The 27,731-nt window shown below is 51.0% G+C and overlaps 6 protein-coding genes across 6 annotated transcripts in view; 2 read left to right on the top strand and 4 right to left on the bottom strand.

The window, feature by feature from the left end:
• Positions 1 to 249: 249 nt before the first annotated feature.
• On the top strand, positions 250 to 7,399 carry atad3 (ATPase family AAA domain containing 3). The gene is made up of 16 exons (XM_080000462.1): positions 250 to 587; positions 887 to 963; positions 1,162 to 1,263; positions 1,411 to 1,470; positions 1,555 to 1,624; positions 1,762 to 1,927; positions 2,183 to 2,252; positions 2,518 to 2,673; positions 2,810 to 2,866; positions 2,966 to 3,091; positions 3,192 to 3,316; positions 3,459 to 3,510; positions 3,619 to 3,689; positions 3,822 to 3,989; positions 6,313 to 6,421; positions 6,569 to 7,399. Exons 1-16 carry the CDS (start codon positions 395 to 397, stop codon positions 7,064 to 7,066), a joined length of 2,100 nt encoding a protein of 699 aa, XP_079856588.1. The 5' UTR covers positions 250 to 394; the 3' UTR covers positions 7,067 to 7,399.
• Positions 7,400 to 9,726: 2,327 nt separating this feature from the next.
• ssu72 (SSU72 homolog, RNA polymerase II CTD phosphatase) lies at positions 9,727 to 13,331 on the bottom strand. Its single transcript, XM_080000466.1, has 5 exons — positions 13,052 to 13,331; positions 12,194 to 12,337; positions 11,068 to 11,207; positions 10,804 to 10,922; positions 9,727 to 10,669 (listed from the first exon to the last, which is right to left on the bottom strand). The coding sequence occupies exons 1-5, from the start codon at positions 13,129 to 13,131 to the stop codon at positions 10,568 to 10,570; spliced, it is 585 nt and encodes a 194-aa protein (XP_079856592.1). The 5' UTR covers positions 13,132 to 13,331; the 3' UTR covers positions 9,727 to 10,567.
• A 1,144-nt stretch (positions 13,332 to 14,475) lies between these two features.
• On the bottom strand, positions 14,476 to 16,362 carry fndc10 (fibronectin type III domain containing 10). Its single transcript, XM_080000464.1, has one exon. The coding sequence runs from the start codon at positions 16,026 to 16,028 to the stop codon at positions 15,048 to 15,050; it is 981 nt and encodes a 326-aa protein (XP_079856590.1). The 5' UTR covers positions 16,029 to 16,362; the 3' UTR covers positions 14,476 to 15,047.
• A 1,595-nt stretch (positions 16,363 to 17,957) lies between these two features.
• ora4 (olfactory receptor class A related 4) lies at positions 17,958 to 19,153 on the top strand (the record flags this gene model as incomplete). The annotated part of the gene is made up of 2 exons (XM_080001179.1): positions 17,958 to 18,044; positions 18,146 to 19,153. 2 exons carry the CDS (start codon positions 17,958 to 17,960, stop codon positions 19,151 to 19,153), a joined length of 1,095 nt encoding a protein of 364 aa, XP_079857305.1.
• Positions 19,154 to 20,358: 1,205 nt separating this feature from the next.
• ora3.1 (olfactory receptor class A related 3, tandem duplicate 1) lies at positions 20,359 to 22,433 on the bottom strand (the record flags this gene model as incomplete). The annotated part of the gene is made up of 4 exons (XM_080001178.1): positions 20,359 to 20,571; positions 20,756 to 21,001; positions 21,507 to 21,770; positions 22,158 to 22,433. 4 exons carry the CDS (start codon positions 22,431 to 22,433, stop codon positions 20,359 to 20,361), a joined length of 999 nt encoding a protein of 332 aa, XP_079857304.1.
• Positions 22,434 to 24,671: 2,238 nt separating this feature from the next.
• Positions 24,672 to 27,731, bottom strand: part of LOC307230228 (cyclin-L1-like) — a gene marked incomplete at its 5' end in the record, with an annotated part of 4,339 nt that continues 1,279 nt past the window's right edge. Inside the window, 7 exons of the mRNA XM_080000463.1 lie at positions 24,672 to 25,016; positions 25,125 to 25,190; positions 25,623 to 25,713; positions 25,945 to 26,203; positions 26,972 to 27,071; positions 27,329 to 27,393; positions 27,494 to 27,614. Of these exons, the coding sequence (XP_079856589.1) occupies positions 24,842 to 25,016; positions 25,125 to 25,190; positions 25,623 to 25,713; positions 25,945 to 26,203; positions 26,972 to 27,071; positions 27,329 to 27,393; positions 27,494 to 27,614 (877 nt within the window). The 3' untranslated portion in view covers positions 24,672 to 24,841. The remainder of the gene's footprint in view (positions 25,017 to 25,124; positions 25,191 to 25,622; positions 25,714 to 25,944; positions 26,204 to 26,971; positions 27,072 to 27,328; positions 27,394 to 27,493; positions 27,615 to 27,731) is intronic.

Genomic DNA, 27,731 nt, shown 5'->3' with positions numbered 1-27,731 from the left:
ACAGCATTCAACAGAAAGTTCGGTGTAAAGTTCAGTGGATCATAGATCGATTGTAGTTCATGCAGCCAACGGTGAAAGAACCACGACGCAACCAAGGTTAAAGCGCCAGTCTACTGCCGCGCGTTTCCTCCGCGGCCACCGTAGCTCCTGGGGGCGGAGCTACAAACGACTTTTGGCCGGTCGTCAGCCGTCGCAACAACCAATGAAGACGCCGCTTCTTTGTCGACAGCCAATGGGAGCCGCCGTTGCAGGAGGGTGCCGTGCTGCGGCCCCGTGCGGATGCGCAGATGGCGGCGGCGTGACACGCGTGTGGAGGAAGCGGCCCCGTCAGCTCTGACCCCCGGGCTCCACACCGGTTCCAGGCAGGCAGCGTCCGACACACCGACCCCCCAACATGTCCTGGCTGTTCGGTCTCAACAAGGGGCAGCCCGCGCCTCCCCCCTCCGGCCCGGTTCCGCCTCCACCCCCTCCCCCGCCGGCCGGAGGCTCCGGCGGCGGCGGAGATAAACCCAAGGACAAATGGAGCAATTTCGACCCGACCGGGCTGGAGCGAGCTGCACAGGCGGCCAAGGACCTCGACAAGTCCCGTGAGTTGGCCCCGGTGCGGGGTGCGGGGTGCGGGGTGGGGGGGCTGAAAGCGTGGCCGCGCGGCCGCTCGCGTTTATTCGCTTCCATTCGCGTCCGTTCGTCGGCGCGGGCTCAACGCGTGGCCGCCGCTTTGACTCTGTCGCTCACCTTCAGCCAAGGGGACCGGGTCAAAGGTCACGCCCCCCCAAGGGCTCTTCAAAGGAAGGGGAAGGGGCAGACTGCGCGATGCACTGAACGGGCGTCGCTACGAAACGCTTTTATAATGATGCCGTTTTTGTGGTGCGATGTTTCCATGCAGACCATGCCAAAGACGCCCTGGATCTGGCTCGCATGCAGGAGCAGACGGTCCAGATGGAGCATCAAAGTAAAATGAAGGTAACACGAAGCACTACCCGCGGGCTCATTGCGTTAAATGGGCCAGAGGTAGACACGTCGATGACAATCTGTTAATAAAGGCTCCCTCCATGCAACCAGTATCAAAACAATCTTGTCCTGTAAGACATTATTAAATAAAACAATAAAATAAAAAATGCCATCAAGCGCTTGAAGACACAGGTTGATTTCCCCCATTAGGAGTATGAGGCGGCGGTGGAGCAGCTCAAAGGAGATCAGATACGCACTCAAGGAGAGGAACGGAGGAAAACGCTGAATGAGGAGACCAAGCAGCATCAGGCGGTAAGAAGGCACCACAGCGAGGGGCTTGCAAACATATGCTACGGTTTCACTAATGTAGCCCCGGTGCCGCGACGGACCGGAGCAACGAATGACATCAGTCCGGTGGTGGTTGTTGTTGTTTACGTGTCCATTTCTGTGCCATCACAGAGGGCTCAGTATCAGGACAAGCTGGCCCGGCAGCGCTACGAGGACCAGCTCAGGCAACAGGTGAGGTAATCTCCTGCATTGTTGAAATGCAACATAACATTGTTTACCAAAGTGAATAAAAACTTAAAACGCATTTCTCCGCAGCAAGCCTTGAATGAGGAGAACCTTCGCAAGCAGGAGGAGTCGGTGCAGAAGCAAGAAGCCATGAGGAAAGGTAACTGATTCACCACCACCGCCGGCGCACACACAAATCAGAGAACTGGCGGCGGGATCCGTGGGTAGGCGTCTCCGGGCGGGTCTCATTTATTCTGAAACGGCCGCTCTCTCTCTCTCTCTCTCTGTGATTTTTAGCCACGATAGAGCACGAGATGGAGCTGCGGCACAAGAACGAGCTGCTGCGCATAGAGGCAGAGTCCAAAGCGCGAGCCCGTGTGGAGCGGGAGAACGCCGACATCATCCGCGAGCAGATCCGACTGAAGGCGGCAGAGCACCGGCAGACTGTCCTGGAGTCCATCAAGTAAGTCGCTGTCATGGTCACGGTCTAGTGTTGACCGGTGTATATATGGGATGGGTTTGCATTCGCACAATCTCTTCTGTTGTTGTTGTCTGGTGTATATTGAACAGAGCTGAGCTTGCATCCTTACAAGTAAAGAGTGTGACGTAACATTGATGCACACTTGGCAAATGCAAACAATATTTGCACATTTGAGGTATTTGTACAGTTGGTGCAGCATATGTCCAGCAGCTGAAAAGCACACTTGTCTGATCTCAGGACCGCAGGCGCTGTGTTTGGAGAGGGCTTCAGGGCTTTTGTTTCGGACTGGGACAAAGTCACAGCCACGGTGAGATGCTCAAACCCCCCCCCCCACAAACAGCCGTTCGCTTTGTGTCGTATAGTGTGAAGACGCTGAACGCCAGGAAGTGACTCTTCCTGTTTTAGCTCTGACGACCGGTCCTGTACGGAGGAAAGCGGTGGAGGAGTTTATCCGTGTCTTTGTTTTTCTCCCACTTCATTTACTGACTTGTATTCCCTGCCCGAGTCCTTCCGGTGGCGAATATGCCGCCAGGTCTCTGACTGCCGCTGGCCTTGCTCCCTCGCGCCACCAGGTCGCAGGGCTGACGCTCCTGGCGGTGGGCGTGTACTCCGCCCGGAACGCGACGGCGGTGGCTGGACGCTACATCGAGGCCAGGCTGGGAAAACCCTCCCTGGTCAGAGAGACGTCCCGCATCACGGTCGGCGAGGCCATCAAACATCCCGTCAAGGTTTGGCGACGGTTTTGATCACTAGTCATCAATACGCAGTTTTGGACTGAATGCGTGACGCTTAGTTAATGACGCACGTTGTAGCTCAATGACTGGTTATAATTGAACGAGCGACCGTCCTCCTGCTCCCCCTCAGATGGCAAAAAGGCTGAAGAGCAAACCTCAGGATGCCCTCGAGGGAGTTGTGCTCAATGTAAGTGTTTTGCCGCAAAACTTTTAAAGACGTGTTTCGTGCCATTTCACTGTTCATATTCAACCACATTTAAAACGTGATGTATTTTTCTCCTCTCAGCCTACCCTAGAGGAGCGTGTGCGCGACATTGCCATAGCAACTAGAAATACACGGCAGAACCGTGGGCTTTACAGGAATATTCTCATGTATGGCCCCCCAGGCACCGGGAAAACTCTTTTTGCCAAGGTAAGCACAAGGAATCACATCATAGGGAAAGGTCAATGACATTAACTTGAGTGCATCTAGCTGCTTAAATAAAAAGATGTTTTGTTAATGTGTTGAGTAGAAGCTGGCAATGCACTCTGGGATGGACTACGCAATCATGACAGGTGGCGATGTGGCACCCATGGGTCGTGATGGTGTGACTGCAATGCACAAAGTTTTTGACTGGGCAAACACGAGTCGCCGCGGGTAAGAACAGTTAAAAAAAAAAAAAAAAAAAAAAAAAAACATTCATAGATGATATCAAAATGGACATGCATTATATGTTTATAATAAATGCATTATCAAAATATTTCTAATGTTATGTTATCTGTTCCCTTTCCCTGTGCAGACTGCTGCTCTTTGTTGATGAAGCCGATGCATTCCTTCGCAAGCGATCCACTGTAAGTCTCGCTCTTCTTTATCCAGATCTCTTTTTTTTTTCTTTTACATTTGTGCACAAATACTCTTCAAATGTTTATTTTATCGTTTGCTGTGTTTTTGTTTTATAGGAGAAGATCAGTGAAGACCTCCGAGCCACATTGAATGCATTCCTGTATCGTACCGGAGAACAGAGCAACAAGTAAATATTCTATAAGACATTTGCAATCGGTTGACTACACCAACCCTAAATCTCCTCACCACCACCACCCATGGAGTTCCATTTGACCAGTACTACCCTGCCCCTAATCATCTGTCTTCATGTTCCCTGCAGGTTCATGATGGTGCTGGCCAGTAACCAACCAGAGCAGTTTGACTGGGCCATCAACGACCGTATTGATGAAATAGTCAACTTCGCTCTGCCCGGTCCTGAGGAGAGCGAGAGGCTGGTGCGACTCTACTTTGACAGATATGTGCTGGAACCTGCCACCGGGGGGCGACAGTGAGTACCGATCAATCAAGCGATCAGTCAATAACTTATTCAATTTATTTGTCCCCTGTGGGGCAATTGGTTGTGGGGCGGATACATTTAGTGCACATACAGTAAATACAACACAGAGGCCAAAAACATAAATACGCAGTAAAAATGCTCAGTCAATTAAGATTAAAAAAAACAAAAACCAATAAGTTAAAACATAAAGCAAATAAGTACCTTTCCCTCCTCGAGTTCAGGGGGGAGGTGGCAGAGGGCATTAAGGAGTGTTTGTGTCTGTTGGTTTGAGCCAGTGGAGGTCTGAGGAGGGCAGCGGACGGCAGAAACAGAAACTGTTGACGGAGAGGATGGGGACAATCAGACAGGATGGATTCTGTTTTCTTATGTAACTGTTGGTTGTAAATATCCTGCAGAGCTTGAGCACAATTTTGCGTTTGACCTTGAGAGATTGATGCCAGGCAGATAAAGGAGAAGGGGGAGCACGGACACAATAAAAGACGGATGAAACATTGTCAGCAGGGTCCTACAGCGACGCTGCTGGCCTTTCTTGCACACCACGTCAGTATTACTCTGAAATGTCAGTCTTATTGACTAGTATAGTTCCAAAGTACTTGTAGGACTCCACTATCTCCCTGTTCTGGCCATCAATCACCGTAATGACAGGAGAGGGGTGAGAACGTCTAAAATCAATGCACAGATCCTTAGACTGATCTTAGATATTTATTTTTTATCAGGGCCAGGACCTGTTCTGGTTTTACAATGTTTAAAAGTTCACGTTAACGGTGTGAACATTAAAAGGAGTGACCAGCTGACTGGATTTCAATGTATTTGTTTTTATTATTATTATTTATTTGTATTTTTTTTAAATAGCTGTTTCATTGCTAAAGTCATGCACGTCAAATCTGGAGTAAAGCCTATGAAGCTCTCGTGCCAGAACCGGATCTGAAGCGAACTCTCTGTTGTCACTCTTTTGTTAACATTGTCAGACCAACCACAGTCCTGATCCTGTCGCAGGCCCGTCGGGCCCAAATTATTACTACTTAGTTTGTCTTGGATGTTTTGTTTGTGGCGTAGCGTGGGCCTCCCAGTTTCCTGTTTGAGCTCCTTTTTGTACAGACATGAGCTCAGGAAGATTCCCCATTTCAAAAGCCCGTTTCTTCTCATTTACAAAGCCTTGAAGGTGTCTGCTCACCCGTGGTTTACCGCCGGGGTGGAGCTAAACTGACCTCACAGGAACGACAACGACCTCATCGTCGATATCCAGGAACTGATGACGCCTGTGAGCTCATCAGAGGAGTCAGCGACCTCCCCCCGGGGCCGGGCCGTCCAGGCAGCCTGCCATTGTCAATGCGGCTTCCTCCGACCACGTTTTAATGTTCCCAGTGGCCACTTCCCCCTTCTGAGGACCCGCGGGGCTGTTGGGGTTGAGCAGAGAGTCCGCCGGGGAACTGGATCTTGTTGGGTTCAGGTGCAGTTCGGGTGCCACGCCCGCGCCACCCACGGACTGTGGAAAGCGCCGTCCAATCTGTGCGAATGAACAATGACAGCGTTTAAGAAAGCGGCGTGGAGTGGAGGCTCCACGTCAACACGGACCACGGCAAACTTCACAAGACCACATAAAGTTGAACGGACCAACTGCTGCCAGCCGCTGCGTGCGTCTGCGCCCTAGCTCCGCCTCTCACCGCCCTAGAACACACACACATTAGTTTAGGTGTTGGAATGGGCCCTCAACCGAGCCATTTCACACTGAGACGCATGATGAGATAAGGTTGGGAGTCAGGTGTTTATTTACATCAACTTGCAAACAAAAGATTTTGCATGTAAGCGTAAATCTGTTTATGCACACGTTTGTGTGCAGAGTAAGACGCAAAACAACCCGTGTGCGCACATGCTGCTTCCGATTTGGGCTCTTTGTAGATGTACCCTCATTGCCTCAGCGTAAGGGAGGGTGAGGATGAAGATCAGATCTAGGAGTCGGGGCCCAGTGACGGCCTGCTGTGCGGCCGTGCTGGAGCGGTCCTTCCAACGCTGACCCGCATGAAGCACAATGCAAAGGTCCAGACTTTAAAACAAACATTTCCTTTGATAAAAGCTTGAACGCAGCAGTAGGAGGAAGGTGGTCGACACTGGGCTGTTCATTAATGGGAGGAACCAGTTTCCACATATCTGCAGATGGAAGTCCAGTTACCGTTCAAGGTATCGCAGGTTTATCCTTCCGATGCGGCTCAAAGTCTGCAATCCAGTCAACCAGGAAGCAGTTTAGCCGTTTCTAATTTCATGTCCTGTCTAGACAACACTGTTGATGTTTTTTGGGGGGGGTTCGTTTCTGCAGGAGGATGAAGCTGGCACAGTTTGACTATGGCCTCAAGTGCTCCGACATCGCAAAGCGCGCGGAGGGCATGTCTGGCAGAGAGATCTCCAAACTGGGCGTGGCCTGGCAGGTGCGTGTTCCCCGGACCGGTCGTAAGATCATCACCCTGTCACGGGAAGCTGTCGTGGGGTGGGGGGGGTGCTTGGGTCAGCGTCAGCGGATGTCAAAACAAGTTTGTGATTGAACATGCTGCTCCTGCCCTTCCTTATTCCCACAGGCTGCGGCGTACTCCTCTGAAGACGGCGTCCTGACGGAGGCCATGATTGACGCTCGGGTGGATGACGCCGTCAAGCAGCACCTCCAGAAGATGGATTGGCTTCATGGAGAGGGCGGGGAAGCCGTGGAAGGGAAGAGCGCTCCGACCGCGCCGAGTGGAGCAGCAGCAGCAGCAGCAGCAGCCAGTAAAATGGGTTTCCTCCTGCCTCTCACCGAGGCCCCCAAGGCCGAGGAGGCGATCGCTCCGGTCCTTGACGGCAAAATAAATAACGAGGGCCAAAGCGTAGGAGAGGCGGTGGTGCCACTGTCTTTGGACGGCGCTGACCTTCCAGAAAAGAGCGACGGTGCAGCGGTAGAACCGCTGTCGGAAGGCGGCGTTAAGGTGGATGCTGTGGACGCGGCACCGAGCTCAGGCCCAGCGGACGCCTCCCCCCCGAGTGACACGGACAGGGAAAGCAAGACCGTGGCTCCTCCTCCAAAGGACGGAAGCCCGGTTTGATGGAGGGTTTGATGGGGGGCCGCCGTAGGGGTCAAGATGTCGCCACCCGCTCTTCAGAGTACGGTTGATGCCTGGTGCCGTCTAGTCTGTCGCTATCTGCATGACGGGGGTTGGAATCCAAGGGGTGGAGCAACAATAATGTTTCTTAAACTGAATCATGTCAGGCGTTTAATAGTTAATACTAATATATCACAACTGGAAAGATGACTTCCTGTGTAAACCGTTTGTCTGTAATTATATAAATGTTTACAGATTGAACTCTGTTCTAATTATTAAATGGGTGTGACTGTGTTTTTTTATGTATGATGGTTTGATATAAATGCAGGAAACCTCGCCAGATGTACTTTGTTTACTGTATGACAGTACACGCTATGTTCCCAGGGGTGGGGCCGTAGCCACCCGGACACCAAGCAAGGTGTCTCTCAGCTTCGTGTTATGTGTTCTTAAGTGTGTATCGAAGGGTGTCGCTTGTACCGTGGGGAGGGTGGAAAGTAGAAGAAGAGGCCTTAGGATGCAGGACGGTCAAGGTGTGGGAGGAGAAGAGCGGCCGGGACAGAACGTGGCAGCGATCCGTGCCTGACAAAATGATTGCGTCAGGTAATCCACTTAGTTTATCAATATTTCCGGGTAGCAGCTGAGGGTTCGAGACAGCCAAACACTTATTTACCAAAGCCCTGTGAAGGGCGGCGGTGATCCGATGCACCGGCTGTGTACTAAAACCGCCGTTGTCAGCCGCACCAGGCGTAACTCAGCAGCATTATAATGTTGCCGGAATCATTTGTTCCCCGTGTCCCGCGTCCCGCGTATACACACTTCAGGCCACAGCTCAAAGTGGACTCAAATTAAATCCGGTCTCCCAAGAAAAACATTTGCATTATTGAATGCACCTCGCTGCTGCTGGAGCCTCCAGGCCCTCTGAGCAGAGTGCAGAACTCTGTCCAACCACAAGGGCCACGCCCATCACCTGCCTGGTGGCAATGTCACCCAGAAAGTAAGTAATGTGGCCAACGCGGCACCTGCGAAGGGAAGTGGTTGAAGGCGGAGAGGAGGCAATGATCAGTCCAGGCCTGAAATAAGCAGCTGCAGCAGGAGGGCGACGCAGACACATCAGCAGCCGTCTCTGCTCTGTGGGCTGTACCTGAACCATGGCAGGCATGCACCACCCTGCGCGGGCATGCACCACCCTGCACACACATGGACCTAGAGTGGGAGTGTGGGAAGACAAAGAAAAGTGTTTGGAAGACAGTTAAGCAACTATCTAAGTGTTCACACCAATTGTGAAAATCATCATTAATCATCACAATCATTTTAATAAACAGCATAAATATATAATAAAATAACCTTTATTTTTGGTATTAACAATAATATATAATTATGATAGCTTATTGTTATATATATTATATCACTGTTCTGTTATATAATCTAATAATTTGAGGATTGCATCCCGATCCATGTGCTTTGTAATAAAATACAAAATGACAGAGGCATCATAAAACAACTCATGTTATTATTACATGTTATTTCACTATATATATATATATATATATATATATATATATATATATATATATATATATATATAGTTATGTTTTGCTTATATTTTCCGCTGGTTGTATGGGGGTTTTTTTTAGTATTAAGTATCTTTTCAGTAATAATCTAACCTAGTTTGTTTCGCGCAGCCCTCAGTTTCATTTCACTCACTGTACTTGCAGGATGGAAGAGATCAGCTTTCTAAATGTCCCTTTTAAAATCCTGATCTTAACCCTCAAAAAAAGATCAGGATTCGTTCAAAGTGAATCTTTCAACTCGTCCATGGCGCCGGATGCATCCTGGAAGCGGAGCCCGGACGCACCGACCCTCCCCCGGGAGCCTCGCAGGAAGGGGAGGGTCAAGCTGTGGAACCTGGCCCAGGGGCGCGTCCGTGTGCAGCGGGGTCCGGTCACTACCGGACGCCGCCCCCGGTGGACGGCAGCGGGGACGCGACCCTCCCCCCCACGCGAGGCGCGGCTTCCCTACCGACCGTCTGACGCGATAACCGAGCGGCGTCTTTACGCCTCTTGCACGCACGTCACGGGTCCCGGGATGACGTCAGAGCCGAAACGCACACCTCCAGCGACGGTGAAGGGCAACAATCGGCAGCGGTGACGAATGAGACGTTTTCTTTTCCACAGATAACATGTTGGAGCTTTGTCTTTGTTATTCCATCTACCAGAAAAATGTACTACAGTAGATATTTGCTACAGGGAGATTGGGAACGGCTATACTACAAAAAATAAATACACAGATAAACAAATCCAGATCAATATTTGTTGAAATTGAGAACACATCAATTGAAATGCAAGACCAATGACTTTTAAGGGCCATTCATTGTAGAAGCCATTTTAAAGACCCGCAGACACCCCGCACTTATCCTTTTAACTTCTCTTCCCGCTCCCGTGGAGGAAAGCAGTGCCTGGTATTTAGAAACAAAGCCGTAAACAGGATGAATCTGTCCCTCGACCGTTCTCACAAACAAAGGTTAAAGGTTGTCGCGACTCCTCCGCGAGCGACGAGACAGGGCTGTAACCGCAGGACGCCCTCAAAAGCAGAGCCACGTCAAACGTCCCATTAGAGCTCCAGCATGACTGCAGCGTCTGATTAGAACAAGAGTCAAACAACGCTTCAACAGATGGTCTTTCTTTAGTGGATTCATATATACATACAGAAATTCAGGCACTCTGGACTGAGCTTGCAGCAAATAATTGTTTAAATTCTTTTGACATTTACAAGGGGAGAAAAAAAATACTATACCCTGAAAGATAGTAAATCGGCATTTAAATATGAACCAACACATGATGCAAACGACCTGGGTGAGAGCCTTCGTCTCAGTTTGGTTATTAATAATTAGCCACCCGTGTTAAATTATATATCATCTTCAGCCGCACGTCAACACGCATTCACACCAAAACCTCGTCACTCTGATCCGAATAAACACATTGACAGCATCACCGATCAGGGCAGAATTGTAACATATTATACTTAATTACAACCATAATATTTTGAAAAACATAGTCAGCATTCAAAAAAATAATAATTAAAAAAAAAAGCTAAGTCAGAGGGGTCCGACGGTTGTTGTAGGGGGTGGGGGGGGGGGGGCCCGAGTGGTTGTGGAGGAGGGTGGAGGTGGGACCCGGGGGAGCGACCGCGACCGGGAGGAGTGAAGGCAAAGCAGAAGCAATGAGCCCGTCCTCTGAACAGAGGAGGCGGGAAGTCCGTGGTCAGCGTTTGGTCAGACAGACGCTCTGCCCAGTCCCCGTGAGGCCACGACATCATGTTGGGACTCGTGGATGTGTACGGGTGCTCACGTGCGAAGGAGGATACCCCACTGATGGAGGATGAAGCGTGTGTGTGTGTGTATGTATGTGTGTATATGTATGTGTATGCGTGTGACCCATGTTGTTTACTTATGGTCTGGGGGTGGGTGGGGGGGGGCAATGCTTTATTGCAGGTGGGGTTGGGGACTCAGTAGAAGCAGACGGTGTGCAGAAAAGGCCTGTTACTCTTATCCTCAAATTCCTGAAGCAGCTCATCGATCTCATTCTCCATGTCGTCCGTGTGCTGGATCTGGGGGGGGGGGGGGGGGCAAAAGAAGACACCAGGTCAGCCGCACGGGGGGAGACACGCCCACTACAGCGTCAGGTCGGGCGGTCAAAGGAGAGAGAGAGAGAGAGAGAGAGAGAAGGGCGGCGGACACTCACACACTGACACAGCTCACAGATGAGGAAGGCCCCCAGCGTGGCCTCCTCGTGGTTGTCCTGGATGTCCACGTTGATCACGTGCACCGACTGCAGCGTCTCCTGCTCCCTGGAGTTCAGATCTGCGGGGCACACCGGGAAACGTGTAAGCTCTGGGGTGGGTGGGCGGGCGGGTGGGGTGGGGCCGGGGCCTTCGTCACAGAGCGCCACACATTTGACCGTCGTCGCCGGGGGCACTGGAAGCGAACACAGAGGCGTGGCCCTCACCTTCCAGCACTTGGTCGTAGACCCTCTCCTCGCAGGTGATGACCAGGTCAAACGGGTCCTTGCAGCTCTGGAAGCGCTCCGGTCGGGATTTGATGCGCTTGTTGCGGTCCAGCATGTGAAGGATTCCATTCTGTGTGTATCTTAAAGGGTCGGGAGGTTAAGGAACACAGAGGATGCAGGGACCCCCCCCCCTCAAATGGACCTTTAACGTCATCAAACTTTAACGACATCAACCGTCTAACGCCCCTAAAGCAGCGCCGCCTTGGAGGGTAGCCCTGGCCAAACACACATTAGTACAACCACTGGGTCGTGATTAGACTGTACATTGTCAGGGGCCACACTGCCCCCAAGTGGCTCCTAAGAAAATTGCCGCTCATGGACGAGGGGAACCGGACATTCCACAGAACCTGTCAAATGTCGGCCGAGAATATCCGCACAACTTTATGGACACGGTCAATCTGATATGAAAGTAATATTGTGACGCCAGAGGTGCATTATACCCACGTCCAATAAGTGCACATTGTTTTCACGTGACCCTGTAATCGTCCGGACACTTCTTCTACTGCACCGTGACAACGTCCACGCAGCGGCATCCTAAAGCCACCTCTGGAATAAGTTAGTGTTCGTGGCAAAGAACGAAAACACCTTTCTGTAGAAAACAGGCATCTACACCCGGGGTATTTCATCTGTGCCCAAACTGTGTGTTTGTCAGAAATAAAAAAAAAAAACAACACAGAACGTGGAAGGAATCCTGGTTGCAGCTTCTAGTTCAGTGTGTTACTTTCAACTGTTACAAGACTTTGTGGTTTGTTGTCTTTTTCTTTTTCTCCATGAGCATGTAAGGCTCTGTAAGGCTCCCCAAGCCACCTCAGTGGGAACAGCTCCTTCTAACCCAGAACCAGAACCCTAAATAAAATACAAACAAAGTTTGTCGCATTAAAAACGCTTGACACAAGTCACCCACCGACCACGTGTAGGTAGGTGCACCGGCGTCGCACGGCGTGGAGAAAACAACAACAACAACAACAACCCCACCAACACCACCACCCCCCGAGCGGCTGCGCCTGCGCCGCACCGTCCGTGCTGAGCTGGCTTGGCGAAGCGTGTGTTCGTGCGCCGGGGATACAGTTCCTTGTCCTTGCGGACCAGGTCGTTGTACATCTGTTCATATGTCGTTTTGAAGTCGTACACGTTGGGCTTGTCCGGCGCGGGCCCCGGCAGCTTGACGTGGGACCCCGTCCCGAACGAGCGCACGTCGAATCCGCGTTTGCTGCAAAGAGGGAGGTACACAAAATGGAAGGTTAATCCAACGGTATTGGCACATTCAAATGAAACACGGCATTAAAGAGTCGGTGGCTGCACGTTTTCTTTTCTTTTCTTCTTTTCCCCCCAAAAGATATTTACGTCTGCGGGTGAGACGCTGACCACAAACTAAACCACGTCATAAAAACCAGCCGGAGCGAATGGCACCGGCCACCAGAGTCACCCCCGCGCCGCGCCGGCGTTCGGGCCGGAAAAGCCGTTTTATTCCGGCCAAACAATCTGCGGATCACCAGCCCGGCCCACGTCTGCCCCGACGCGCCGGACGGGGGCGCTGCGGGGCGTGAGGAAAGCCCTCAGCGAGACGCGCCTGGTTTTTAAAACTAAACAGAACAAAGAAAAGAAAAAGAAGGAAGCTCCAGGAGTTTGGGTTGTTGTTGTCTTGGGGTTTTTTTTTTTGGAGGTGAACGGCTCGTTTTGATGACGTGTAAAACAAAAACCCCGCATGAAGCTGAAGCAAAGGCGGCGGTGCGGGGGCAGGGCGCCGCGTCCGGCTTGTGCGGGATCCCTCCGAGCCTTTGTCGGAGCTGAGCGGAGGCCGGAGCGCCGCGGCGCCGGGACATCGGCCGTGGCGGCGGCGCTTTCCCCCCCTTCTCTTTTCCCGGCCCGCGGGAGAGAGCCGCCCCGCGCCGCCCCGCGCCGCCCCGCGCCGCCCGGGGTTTACCTGAGGATATTGTGCGCTTCCATACTGCGGTTCTGGTTGCTCGAGCACACCACCGCCACGCGCAGCGGGTGGCTCGGCATCGCGACTCTTCCGGTCTGAGGGGGGGGAGCGGACGCGACGGGAACGGCGCGTCAGAGCGCAGCGCCCGCGGACTCTACCGGGGGGAGACGGCGGAGACCACGGTGGAGACCATGGAGGAGGAAAAGCGGCGAAAAGGGCGGAACGGGAGCCGAGACGGCGGCACTGTGTCGTTCCCCTCCGCGGAGCAGGACGGCGGCAAAATGGCGTCTCCCCCGGCAGGGGGGGGGGGGGGGGGGCAGGTGACGTCACGGGGGGCGGGGCCTCCAGCTCGACGCGGCGCGGCCCCGTGACGTGGGCTGCGTCCGTCCAGACTCCGTTCGCTTCTTGTTCCGTCACTGCTGCGTCGCCGATCGTCCCTGACGTCGCTTGTGTCATTTTGTTGAGTAAAAAAAATATTTAGCTGTGACGTCGGTGTGAATCACAAAACATTATGAGTCAATCCTATGAATATGAAATGATCCCTGTTAAACGGGTTGTGTGTTTTTATGGTAATAATTCGTACAAAGTAAAACAAGTAATTAACGTAGTATTATTATTATTATTATTATTATGAATGATAATAATGTCATTATTAATAATACAATGAGAATCGTTATTTAATTCCGCTCAAAATATAGCTTACATCCATCCTCTTGCTACAGGTTGACGCCTCTATATTGTCTTTATATTGTTTCTATATTGTCTTTATATTGTTTCTATATTGTTTTTATATTGTTTCTATATTGTTTCTATGTTGTCTTTATATTGTTTCTATATTGTTTCTATATTGTCTTGATATTGTTTCTATATTGTTTTTATATTGTTTCTATATTGTTGCTATGTTGTCTTTATATTGTTTCTATATTGTCTTTATATTGTTTCTATATTGTTTCTATATTGTCTTGATATTGTTTCTATATTGTTTTTATATTGTTTCTATATTGTTTCTATGTTGTCTTTATATTGTTTCTATATTGTCTTTATATTGTTTCTATATTGTCTTTTATGGTGTTTCTATATTGTCTCCATTGTTTCTATATCGTTTCTATATTGTCTCTATATTGCTGTCCTGTTAAGCTACAGCCGCTCCTGTATGATTCCCTTTCGCAGTTCAAATTGAAATTATTTTATGTTTTGAGTCTCTTCTCAGTTTATTGGTCGACCAAACCAGTTTAATATATCTGGGTAAGTAATGATTGGAGGCTTTATTTTACTTTTTTTCTTCGTTTGTTTTCTTAATGTCACGCACGCTTCTATAGGGAAACACTGTCATTGTGTGCATCGTATTGCCCTTACCAAAACACACACACTCACACACAAACAAACCTTTACAATTCAAGTCTATGATGCTTTATTGACTTTATTCGCACACATATAAAGGCAACTTAATTCACACGTATTGAAACAGTATTTGAAAAGATTGGAGACCAGAAAAGTACGTGACAGAGTACAAATACAATGTCTGTACTTAACTCACAGCCAATGTGACCATTTGTCAAAGTATAAAGTGAAGATGTTTAGTTCAGTAGTCACGTTTCTCTGACACACAGCAACATGTACTACCATGGATTTGACCTTTTAGCCATTTCACAAATGTAGGCCCAAGGCTCACTCTAAGGTGATTCAAGTTAATATTATTGGGTTTATTGCAGAATACTGTTGGTAAAATTACAGATTAACATTACATTAAAAAAAAGACCCAAGAACACTCAGGACCAAATATCTATCGTAGTTTTGGTTCAGTGAGTCCTTGCGGCGGTTTACAAGGCTTGTTAGTTGCATTTTCACGGAGAAGCCTGTATTGTGCAATATTTCAATCATGTTTGATGGTGTACACTATGCAATGTGGTTGATTCAAACAGTTATTGAGCGTTGTTATGCGCGTAAGACATGATTGTCAAGGGCACGGTTACACGCCCCCCAGTGCGCGGCAGCGTCAGTGGCGGGAGTGCGTGTGATATGAGTAGGTGTGCTGCGTTGCGGGGCTCATGATGTTTTCTGTGATGTACGCCACAAGCAGGCAGATGATGACCAGCATCACGCAGATGGCGCCCCCCACCGTTGTCATGGCAATGACAACGTCCTGCATCCCGGACGGCGACACGGTGAACTCCACGCAGTCCCCCGGGCCCGCGGCCAGGGCGCGCAGGCAGATTCGATAGGGGACGTTCTCGTGCAGCTCGGTGAACAGAAAGTCTCTGCAGCTGGATCCCAGGCGGACGCCAGCGCATTCGAACTGCGTGTAGCTCCCGTTCCACCAGCAGCTCAGCTCGAAGCCGCCCCTCCTCCGGGGCCCGTTGCTCGAAACGAACCTCGGCGTGGGCGTTGGAGACCCTTTGCCACCCTTTGCCAACTCCGCCCCGGCACTGGTATGTTGTCCAGCGCCGCTCTCGGTCATCCTGGGCCCGTGACCTTGAGTCTTCTCACCGTCGTTCGCCCACCGTAACAGCACACTGCCATTGGTGAATATGTTTGCCACCAGGCTCCCCGGAGATGCCACTGTCCTGCAGCCTGCCTGGGCACACTGGAAGCCCAGGTGAGAGTGTCTGAAACACAGCTGGCCCCCAATGCCCCCCTCGGTGACCCTGTAGGCGCAGGTCGCCCCACTGTCCTCCGTGCCCCGGCTGCGCGTCCTCCCGGAGATCACCGCGGAGACGTTGGAGCCGGTGCCGGGGAGGACGGGGCCCTCCCCGAGCCCGGACTCCCCCCGGGGCGTCGGTGCGTCCGGGCGGCCGCCGTGGTCGTTCGAACGGGGGCCGGCGTGCCTCGCCCGTTCTCTGCGCGGACCCCAATCGTTCGTGCCTCCCCGCTCGGACGGGGATGCCGACGCCGCGGAGGACGCGGACCCGCCGCCGTGCAGCGCGCGGAGCAGGACCGCCGACAGGGCGAGCAGCCACGGTCCGTGGCGCCTGTTCATCTTCGCCTCCTCGGTCGAATTGGTCCGAGGGCGGAAAACGCGGATCCGATCGACGACGAATCACAGCGGACCGACGTCGGCCACCCGCGCCTCGGTTTGACGCGATCCTGCCCACGATCGGGTGCGACGATCCAAGGACGAACCGTGTCCACGCGCGAACGCAGTCGGTACCCGCGGGGTTTGCATCCGAAAGCGGCGGAGGAACGCACGCACGACCTTGCACAGGCCGAGCTGCGGCTGCCGGTGCCGGTGCAGGGAGGAGGCTGGTGCTGGGACCCGGAGGAGCGTGCGGCGTGTGACGGGGCTCGGTTCGCCAGCGGATCCGACGCGGTGTTTTTTTTAGGGGAAACAACTGTCTGTGTCTGGAACGAGAGGACGTGGTCTGCTGCCCACCAACACTCCACCCCCACCCCCACTCCACCCACTCCACCCACTCCACCCACTCCCACCCCCACGCTGACTCCGTGCGCGTGTTGTCAAGTGGGTACTTGCGCGTGCACATGTTAGTATTCGTTGTGAGCGGTGAATTAGGAGTGTCTTCTATTCCCAACACTTGCACCAAATCGTCTGTCTATCTATCTGTCTATCTGTCTGTCTGTCTGTCTGTCTGTCTGTCTGTCTGTCTGTCTATCTATCTATCTATCTATCTATCTATCTATCTATCTGTCTATCTGTCTGTCTGTCTGTCTGTCTGTCTGTCTGTCTGTCTGTCTGTCTGTCTGTCTGTCTGTCTGTCTGTCTGTCTGTCTGTCTGTCTATCTATCTATCTATCTATCTATCTATCTATCTATCTATCTATCTATCTATCTATCTGTCTGTCTGTCTGTCTGTCTGTCTGTCTGTCTGTCTGTCTGTCTGTCTGTCTGTCTGTCTGTCTGTCAATTTACCTAGCCGCCTGTCTGTCTGCTGGGGGATGCAGACAGTAATAATAGTCTGTCTCTTTAAAACTTGAATGTGTGTGTAATCGAGTCCATACAAGTTCTTTTAAATAGCTGATAGCCTTGGCTCAGTGTACCAGAAAATGAATTGACCAGGGAGTTTCCATGGCTAAATGGGTCACATTTTAACCATTTCATTTTAAACTGGATTCATAAAATGAAGAAATAAATAAAGATATTTAATTTAAGCAAATTGGAAGTACATTTAATAAGTATCTGATAAGTGGTTCAGGAGATTATGTAAACAATAACAATAAATATGCATAAATACAAATGTTCCCATATGTAAATTCTAATTATCAGTAAATGAGAAATGATTGTATGGAAAAGAGTAACCATGCAACCCAGCAAACAATCCCCGCCAAGGGAAGAGGAGAAGCTGCTTATTAAGACAAAATGCAGCATCAGTCGGATTAGACTTGTTTTATGAGGTGCGTCTGGGGAGAGCATCCATAAGACCTGTCAGATGGTCGATCCGGTCTAATCAGCCAAAACCAACTTGCACAAACGGACCCATAAGGACACCCAGTCAGACAGACAACAAGAGAACTTACAAGGAAACATTCACGCATACTACTTGAATATCTGTTTGCTATGTTAGTACCATATTAGTCCAAATCAACCAAAGCAATTACGACCGTCCGGCATCAAGTTTTAAAGTCCAAGAAACACATTTTTTTTGTTTGCCCTTGGTACATCCAGTGGGAACCCTGCACGCTCTGCTTGTGCCCGTGGAGCATCCAAGCACGACGTTTTAATTGACCTCGGTACGGTCAGCACAAGTGAAGGTAATGACCGTTCTGCAGGGCGGATCCGTTTGTGTTCACCTGTGCAGTCAGGGGCTTAAAAGCACAACGATGGACAGAGTCACAGCAGGGGTCAAGCCGCGGCGCTGGCGAGGTGGTTGTGTAACTTCACTCTCGCACTGAGACAAAATACCTGCTCATTGGAAGGTAAAAACTAATTGTTTCGCCATGCAGAATGCGATGCAATGTCAGAGGTACTCACTGTAGAGGCTATTTTGTTTGGGCTGCTGGTCTTTTCTGGTATCCTGGGAAACATCCTGGTCATCCATGTGGTGAGGCAAAACGATGAATCCAATCCGACGCTATATTTAAAGGGTCACGTGATTTTAGGATGCGAGCGCATTTGACACAGTGACTGTCTCCTCCTCCACAGGTGTTTCAGTCAGCCGTGGAGAGCCCGTCTCGGCGCCTTCCTCCCTCCGACACCATTCTGGTGCACCTGTCGCTGGCCAACCTGCTGACCTCCCTGTTCCGCACGGTGCCCATCTTTATCTCTGACCTGGGCCTGGACGTGTCCCTGGCGCCCGGGTGGTGCAGACTCTTCATGCTGCTGTGGGTGTGGTGGCGAGCCGTGGGCTGCTGGGTGACGCTGGCCCTCAGCGCCTTTCACTGTGTCACGCTGAGGCGTCAGCACGTGGCCTTTGGACCCCTGGCTCAGCAGAGGGAAAGACGCAAAGTGTGGATAGTTCTGGGACTGGTCTGGGGGGTCAACCTGGTTTTCTCTCTGCCGGCTCTGGTCTACACCACGCACGTTCACGGCAACGCCACCGTCGAGCTGATGGTCATCAGCTGCACCACCAGGCCCCTGCTCGGCTGTGTCTGGGAATTCCCCTCGTCGGAACAAGGCTTCGCCTTTGCCTCGACCTCGCTGGCGCTCAATGAGGTGGCGCCGCTCATGCTGATGATTTGCACCAACCTAGCCACTCTGCACGCTCTGGCCAAGCACATCCGGGCGGTGACATCCGCACCGGAGTCTGGAGGGACCCACGGCGAGCTGGACAGACATGTGGCCAGCGAGCGCAAGGCGGGTCACGTGATCATGTCTCTGGTGTCTCTCTTTGTCGTGTGCTGGGTGCTGCAGGTGGCCGCGGTGACGTACTACAACCACGACGGAGGACACCACGCCGAGGGGCTGCTGACGGTGTCCCACTTCTCCGCCTCCCTGTTCGTGGGATTCAGTCCCACGGTCGTCGCTCTCGGACACGGCAAGCTAAGGAGGCGGATCACAGCTATGATCCTGGGGTGGTCCCGCGTGGCCAAATGTCATCGAAAGGACACAGAGCTGGAAGGCGGCGCCACAGAGACGCAGAGGAAGAAGGGAAAACAAAGCGTCGCTGCGGTAGAAAAAGAGAGAGGAGCCTCGAAGAAGGAAGAGAAATAGACATAAGCTCATGGAAGATGCCGGGGATTGGAATTGCAGGCCGAGCGTATCTCATGTTTTCCTTGAATCGAGTTGTTTGTTGTGATGCCACCACCAGAAAAAGAATAAAGTATGAAGTGACATTTTAGATCATTTGGGTAAAACACAAACAAATATAAAAGCCAACATCAGTGATGCTTTGAGCCAGCGTGCAGTGTGGGTCTGAAGACATCGTAACGCCATATGTATTTATGGATATACTCTATGGATGTACTTTCCACATGGATGCGTCTCGCTTTCTTTCGTTCTACATGTATTTTTTGAAAATATTTCAATAAAGCTACCGTTTAATGGTTTCTTTTTTGTTTGTTTTAAGCAACTAACTAAATGAAACAAACTTAAATAAGAATCCCCATAGGTTTTTACGATACCGTCCTCGAATGAGATGTGTATTTGGTCAGAGGGGCAACAATGTGCAGATATTTTGAGACACATTTGGAAGGACAAGGTCGTCAAGTATCCCACAATGCAAATTAAGACTCGTAATAGTCAATGGGGGTGGTAGCTCAGGAGGTAGAGCTGGTGGTCTAGTAATCTAAAGGTTGCTGGTTGGATCCCAGGCTCCTCCTGCTAGCATGCTGTAGCGTCCTTGAGCAAGACACTTAACCCCTAATTGCTCCTGATGGCTGCGTCCGTCGGTGTTTGAATAATTGTAAGTCGCTTTGGATAAAAGCGTCGACTAAATGTAATGTGATATTTTATTATAAACAACTGATTTTCTGATATCGACTTTTAGGCTTGCAGAAGCAGACAGACTCATTTTCCCCCAAATAAATCTAGATTCAGTTTTCGAGTGACACCAAGAAAATAAATGCAAAACATATTACCGGTCAACTTCAATTCATTATTGCCAGAAGATTGGAAACACATTGAATTTTGACTCCTCTGTACTTGAGTTGACCTTGGTTTGAGAGGCGCTATTTCTCATAGTCACAAGACTGATAACTGCTTTGTTGCCTTTTAATGTTTCACAATGACACATGTTGACAGTTCATACAACTCTATATTTGTAACCTCAGTGAGATAGAGCGATGACTTTGAAGAGAATAACTGGAATGAAAGTGTTGTGCGGGAAAAAAAACTCTTAACATTGGAAAATATCATTGGACACAGCAAAAATACACCGCAACATGGCACCCTCCGTGCGACACGGAGGCGGGTGGCCGTCAGTGAGCGACAGCGGACTTGATGAAAGAGCGCAGGCGGCGGTGACCGACCGCCAGGACAATGGGCGACATGGCAATGAAGATGATATTGGCAAAGCGAGCAATGACCAGAAGAAACTCTGCCGAGGAACCGCTGTCGTAGTTGAAGTAGTTGACGGAAATGATGCTGGTTCCCCAGGATATGATGAAGAGCATGATGAGCGCCAGGATCACCTGGAGGGACAACACAGGGAGGCAGAGAGAGTGATGGAGCTCACGCCAAGCATAGCATGCCTTCTGGGATGAGGTTCGCTCAACACGACAGTTTCTACGCAGGACTGAAGTCCTGGGATGATGATTGCACTGACACATTCGCCGCGTCGGACACCTCACCTCACCTCACCGCGGCCCAACCCACCTTGGCCGCCCGCCGCTCAGCCGGGACCCGTTTGACGGTGGGCGCGTCCGTCGCCAGACTGCGTCCGCTGCTGTGCGTGTAGAGTGTGTAGAGGGAGCCCATGTTGGTGATGGCCATCAGGATGATGGGCACTACCTCGTGGATCACCAAGGAGGTGGTGGCGTACGCCAGGCCGCTGTAGGTGGAAGGGAAGTTCCATATACAGCCCAGGAGCGGCCGCGTGGTGCTGCTCACCAGCATCAGGGACTGGGTCAGAAGAGGAAGATCCCAGAAGGTTATTTAAATGGCCCGCCAATCATGCACTTTCATATCCCCTCTACTCCCGTTGAGCTGGACAAGCTGTGTTTTTGTGTTTTGGTGGGTTGCATGTCGCGTGCGTTTGTGTTTTTTGCACATCCCCCTCCCCTCCCCGGGTCAAAGAGGACTTTGCCGCAACACCAGAAGGTGCGTCACGCCCGGGGGAAACTCTTATTCTCTTGTTCGTTACGGCGCTTTCCTTTTTTTGGTTTTTTTTTTTACTTTTTCCAACATTTCAGACATTTATTCCAGCTCTATTAGGACCCTTCACACAACACAGAAGACGTCAAAGTGTTCGTAAAGACACAGAAAGATGATCGTGTATGAGCACAATCAGACTTTGACCAAAACAAATTGCAAGACATGTCCCGAGCAGATGTTTCTTTAAATTCACCACCGTCGGCTCATCTCTCTAGGCCTCGTGTTACAGCAAATAGTCCCTCCAGACTCTCACCTCTGTGCTGTTCTTGTCGCCATCAATGGAGAAAATGTAAGCGGGGATGGAGTAGATGAAGTTGGTGAGCCAGATGAGCCCGAGACACAGCATGATGGTTTTCGGGAGGCCCCGGGGCCCGTGAAGGTTGACCAGCGGAGGAGCCACCCTTCGCAGTGTCTGGAGATGGAAGGCACTGAGGAACAGGGTGGACCACACGTTGACAGAGCGAAGCCACACCCACACCCCCATCAGGACCTGGCACCACTCCCTGGACGAGTAGAGCTACAGGAAGGGACATGGCAGCTTTAGTTTTCATTCCATTCCTTTTCAAAAACTTGATATGATTGGGCGTAGTTACATTTGTTGTATTATTAATATATATCTCAATTAATCAAGCCAGTTACCCTGATAAAAAAGCAGGTTATGTGAATCCAGACATTGTAAGCGTAGGAAGGTTAAGAAAATGGATATTTTTTTGGAGCTATATAGTCAATAAAGTCTGTCCAAATCAAAAAGTTGCGAAGATGTCCAATGTAAATCACACCTGACCCATATTTACAAGCCTCCTCTGTCCTCTAAACCTAAGCAAATAGCTTCTCCCCAAATACCAGCAACACACCACATTGCTCCTCCATCCCTCTGTCTGAAAACACGCTGAACACCACCCACCTCGAGCCCAAGGTCCGAGATGACGAGCAGGGCGTTTCTGATCACCGACACCAGCAGGTTGGACAGGGCCATGTTCATTATAATCAGGTCCGAATTCCGTCCCCCGCTCGCATCCTTGAACACGTTCTCTCCGATCACCCCGATGACCGTGGCGTTGCCCAGGATGCCCAACACCACCAGGCTGATGTAAAACGCGGCCTGGACGGGGGACACGGCGACACGGAGCCCCATGCCCACGAGCTCGGCGGCGCCATACTCCCCGTGAGAGACATCCATCTTAGCTTGTATTTAAGTTTGAGGGAAGTAATGAAAGCTCAGTCTCTTATTGCCGATGACATATTCCATCTCATGTTCTGTTGTAGCACAGCTGGAGGCCGATCTTCGTCCTCCCAGGTCGCCAGCTGTTCCAGATGTGAACTTATGAGGCGCCGCCCAACGCAGCATGTAGCGCAGTCAGCCGGTTTGGGAGGCTGCCTCTTTTTCACGAGCTACGCGAGAAGGTGGCCTCGCCCAGCCCCAGAGCAAAGGTGCTTTCCTCGTGCATTTGGTTTAACACAAGCCCCGTTAGGCCGTAGCCAACGTCCACAGGCGGCTCATAAGCATCACATAAGCCGTGGGCCTGGGATTAATGAAACCCAGGAGATTAATCAGTTTTCCCTCACTCAAACATGCTTCCATTGCAGATAGATTCATTACTGCTCTCCGCAGGGAAGAGGATCTGCGATTGTGTGCGTGCATGTGCTTACACGTTTGGGTGGGATTTCAGTTAATGGACCCAAAGTTGATTGGTTTTTCTACAATGACAAAAAATAAAAATAAAGTTGGTCACATCATAGCATCGATTAAAGTGGAAATTTCTAAGACTCCTTTCAAAAACCCAACCCACGTTACATCTCTGGAATTACCTTTTGTCAAGAACCAATAAATCATCAAACATCGCTGATAAAACATAGAATGACTTCTGCTGGTCAATATTTAACAGGGGCAGAACCTCCATCACACATCCGCACGAGATAAAGAAGTGTGGTAAAGATCAAGATGATGAAGGACAGAAAGGCTGCAGATCCGGACGGCATCAGCTCCGGGCTCCTGAAGATATGCAGAGCAGCTCTGTGGGATAGTGGAGCATGTTCAACATGAGCCTGAAGCTGGGGAGGGTGCCACAGCTGTGGAAGACCTCCAGCGTGGTGCCGGTGCCGAAGACGCGCACCCCAAGGACCTCAGCAGCTACAGGCCGGTGGCACTGACGTCTCACCTCATGGGGACCCCCGAGAGGCTGGTCCTTGTGCATCTCCGCCCCCTGGTGAGATCATCAATGGACCCGCTCCAGTTTGCCTACCAGCCTGGCATCGGGGCGGACGGCGCTGTCGTCTTCCTGCTGCGTCCAGCTCTCTCACCTGGAGAAGCCTGGGAGCACTGTGAGGATCACGTTCTTTGATTTCTCAAGTGCTTTCAGCACCATTAAGCCTTTGCTCCCGAGGGACAAGCTGCAGCACACGGGAGTGGACCATCGCCTTCCTGGATCCTGGACTACCTTCACGGACACGAGTCTGACACGGTGGTGTGCGGCAAGGAACGGTCTTGGCACATTTCCTCTTCACCCTCTACCTTGCAGACTTCATGTGCAGCTCGACCGGCTGTCACCTGCAGAAGTTCTCTGACGACTCTGCAATCGTTGGCCTCATCACATATGAGGACGACAGGGAGTACAGAGAACTCACCATGGATTTTGTGGACCGGTGCCAGCGGAACCGCCTCCAGATCAGTGCGGGGAAAACCAGAGAGCTGGTGGTGGATGCACTTTATAAGAAGGATCAGAGCAGAGTCCATCTGCTCAGAAGACTCAGGTCCTCTGGACGCAGGGGGCTCTCCTGAGGACCTTCTTCAACACCGTGGTGGCATCGGCCATCTTTTATGGAGTGGTCTGTCGGGGCCGCAGCCTCACCACAGCTGACAGGAAGAGACTTGACAAGCTGATCAGGAAGGCCAGCTCTGTCCTGGGGGGCCCCCTGGACCCAGTGCAGGAGGTGGGAGAAAGGAGGATGACGGCCGAGCTGTCATCCATGATGGAGAACGAACCCCACCCCATGCATGACACTCTGATGGCACTGGAGAGCTCCTTCAGCGATAGGCTGCTTCACTGGGAAGGGGCGCTCCCGCAGGTCCTTCCTTCCTGCGGCTGTCACTGTATAACCAACAGAGCAGCCAGTAGAACACACACACACACACACACACACACACACACTTTTTATATATTAAAAAAAAAGTGTATTCCCTGATTTGCAATGTGTCAAGATATGTGCAACACACTTAGTACTATCTGGTTCCTATTCATGGTGATTTTTTTTTTCTTTTTTTATGTTTCTATATATTTGATGTTGTTTATAGTGTGTACCATGATACGCTCTTTACTTCCTGCTGTCCCCTTTTTGCTGCTGGAATGACATAAATTTCCCCGTTGTGGGAGTAATGAAGGTTTATCTTATCTTATGAAAAGGAAGCAAAACCATGAGCGCAATATAAAAATATTTTTATTTAGAAAAATTCGGCTGGTCTTTCCAAGAGTATTAAATTAAAAAAACCCAGTAAAAACAAAAAATAAAATAAAAAACACAAAACGGAGAATAGAAAAACCCTACAAAAGGCATTTGCTTGGTCCACAATTCCATTCAGACTCCAAATTTCTATCTTCTACGTGAGTATTCGTCCCTCCTTCCTCTCCCCCTATCCTTTCCACCTCCTCTGCGCTCCCTCTCCCGGGCCTTTTCTCTGTCCCGCTCTCGCTCTCTGTGAGCGCCGTGTTTCTTCCGGTACGCGGGGGAGGCGGAGGGCGAGGCCGACGAAACGCTGCGACTGCGTCTGGAGGGAGAGAAAAAAAAAGAGCGAATGGACGTCCGGCCGCCAGAGGAGACGCCCCACGCCCGCCGCTCGCTCCGGGGAGGCACCGGCCTCGTGTTTTCACTCTACCTGCGTTTGGGAGGCGTGGCGGGGCCCGGTTTCCTCCTTTCAGAACTGCGGCTCAGTTTGGTCATCCTGTTGGAAGGATGTGCGAGCAGGAGGGGGCAAAGGTTAAGAACTTTCGTGAACTTTCAATTTTTAGTCGCCGCCATTATACACGACGTACAAGTCAAGTGAGTGGACATTCCCAGTGTGTTGGAAAACCACAGCGCACATCAAATAGTGCGTGGAAAGTACCAGGATGACAAACTATATCCAGCGGCACATCGTAGTATGCCAACACTGCACACGACGCAGGCGAGCGTATCCCACAGTGCATTGCCAAGAGCACCCCTTCTCTTTGACAACAACTAACAGTGGAGCAGTGTCATCAACCGGCACAGAGCTGAAAGGAAGTGAAGGAGTGTCCCCCCGAAATACATCTATCTTTTCTCACATACCCAAAACTGTCTGTAGCACAGAGGTTCAGACACAGAGAAACAACAACAACAACAACAACAACCGTACCCATCTCCGTTGGAGAGTTTTCGGCTGGCGTTCTTGAGACCAATTTTGGACACGGGAGACGGGCGCCCAGAATTTGTTACCGCCGGTGACGCTAGAGCGAGAAAACAAGAGAATGGCTTCGGTTAGTCGGGCCCTGCTCAAACGACTGTAAGGATAACCCCGTCAAAACACGTTCATGAGGAGGAAAAAAATAAAAAACAAGAGTTACACAGGCAAGAGTAACACGCCGGGGTTTCGCTGAAAGGTGTCAAAACACACAGACGCGACAGAGCTCAAGGGCTTTAGGTCATGTATGAGGTCGTACAACACGTGTTCACGATACCTGTTTTGGAGGCCGGAGAGAAACTTGAGGGGGCTTCTAGAGTCGGGGTACCAATTAAGAGCAACGGGCCCTCCCCGGCCTTGGCTCGGGCAGCCAGGGCATCCAGCGCCTGGCGACACTGGTCGACCTGCTTGAGTAAGCTGGAGAAGGGGACGGGGGCGAGGGAGTAGAGCCTCAGAATCCTCCCGCAGATCTCCCTCAGGTCCTCCTCCAAGGCACCGAACAGCAGGAACCAGGGGGGCTGGTCCGGTAACGGAATCTGAGGACCAACGCAAAAACCTTTTAAGTTGCTGCAGCAGAACTCGGCGCAGCAGGAGGATTTCAGCGACGTCCGGTATTAACACGCACCTTCATGTCTGGTCTTCATTACATTATACTACATGGGCATGTGTGAATAAAGCCCGCCTCACACATGCAGTCTTTCCCAGCAATGTTGCGGAACCCTTCCTGCACGGGATCACGTGGGAATAGGAGCAGGGATCAATATTCTGGGAAATATGTTCAGACAATTTCCCACCGCAGGACCACGTATCATTTGCGGGAAAATGCCAGAACGGCCTTGTTGCGGTTGTGTTGCGGATGGAAGCGGTGACATCGCCCCAACGAGCAAGTGCAAACTACTATTTTTTCTTTGGAGAACGGGTGGAGAACATTCCTTCTCCGGAAGCCGAGAGTGTAGGACAGGCTGAAATGATCACGCTCATTTGGGGGGGGGGGGGGACTGAAGCACTGGCCTCTGGGAGCCAGGAAAAAAATTCCACCGATTCAGATTGTTTGTCTGTTGCCGACACAGATTGTCCAAACGATGGCATCCACACTGGAACAAACGTTTCCTTTCCCCATCGATTGCTTATCATGGCATGTGGGAAAAGGCACAGGACGGAAATGTTCCGGAATGCAGCCGCATGTGTGCCACGAGTGAAAATCCCAAGCGGTGTCGGAAAGGTTATGGCAGCAACTAAGCAGGAGCTGTGTGTGTTACTCTCATAATGACTACTTATTATAACCATGTTATTTTTAGCCTCACCTCCAGTGCTCGAGCCGACAGGTAGATACAGGCGCAGGCCACCGTCTCAGCACTGAACCTCAGGAACACGTCCGTCCTCAAACTGTCGTTCATGTAGTTCCTACTCATCAGAAAAGGGCGGTGAGTTTGACAAAATAATAGGGGGCGTAAAAATACATCGATTTTTTGAATTATTATTATTATTTTTTTTTTTACAGACTTCACTCCGATTCACGGCAAACATAAGGCTCAGTTGCACAGATGTGTTTATAAGTACACCTTGCTCAGTGGCTCTCATCTGGGTTTTTGTTTTTGTCAGCGCCCGACTTCACGAGTAGAATATGACAAGAGCACTCACAGCGACAGCCGTGGACTTACCAGGCCATCTGGACCAGCTTCGTGTTCTTCTCACATTCCAGAACCTGGAGGTACATGACTATTATCTGTAGAAAGACGAGCAGACGGAAAGCAGTTAGACCGGGACGGTTCCAACCAGAAAGCTGCCAACGGGACACGTTTGGGCAACGAGGCGGCCGCTCTCGCCTTGTGGGGATGCTTGACGTGCACGCAGAATCCCAGCTCCTTCAGAACCCTCCGCTCAGCTTTGATCACCTGGGCCTTCATGCTGATGTAAGCCGCATCCAGGGGCATGGGGGCCCTCGTCCTGCCGACCAGAACAGGAGGGGAGGCGTGAAAAAAAAAAGGGGGGGGGGGGGGGGGGGGGTCCAGATCGAGGCCGCATGGGAGACGACAAAAAACCCAAAACAACACGTCTCAAGAC

Source organism: Zeus faber (assembly GCF_960531495.2).
Source record: "Zeus faber genome assembly, chromosome: 5".
In the NCBI taxonomy this organism is placed as follows: domain Eukaryota; kingdom Metazoa; phylum Chordata; class Actinopteri; order Zeiformes; family Zeidae; genus Zeus; species Zeus faber.
This window is presented reverse-complemented; position numbering and strand designations above follow the sequence as displayed.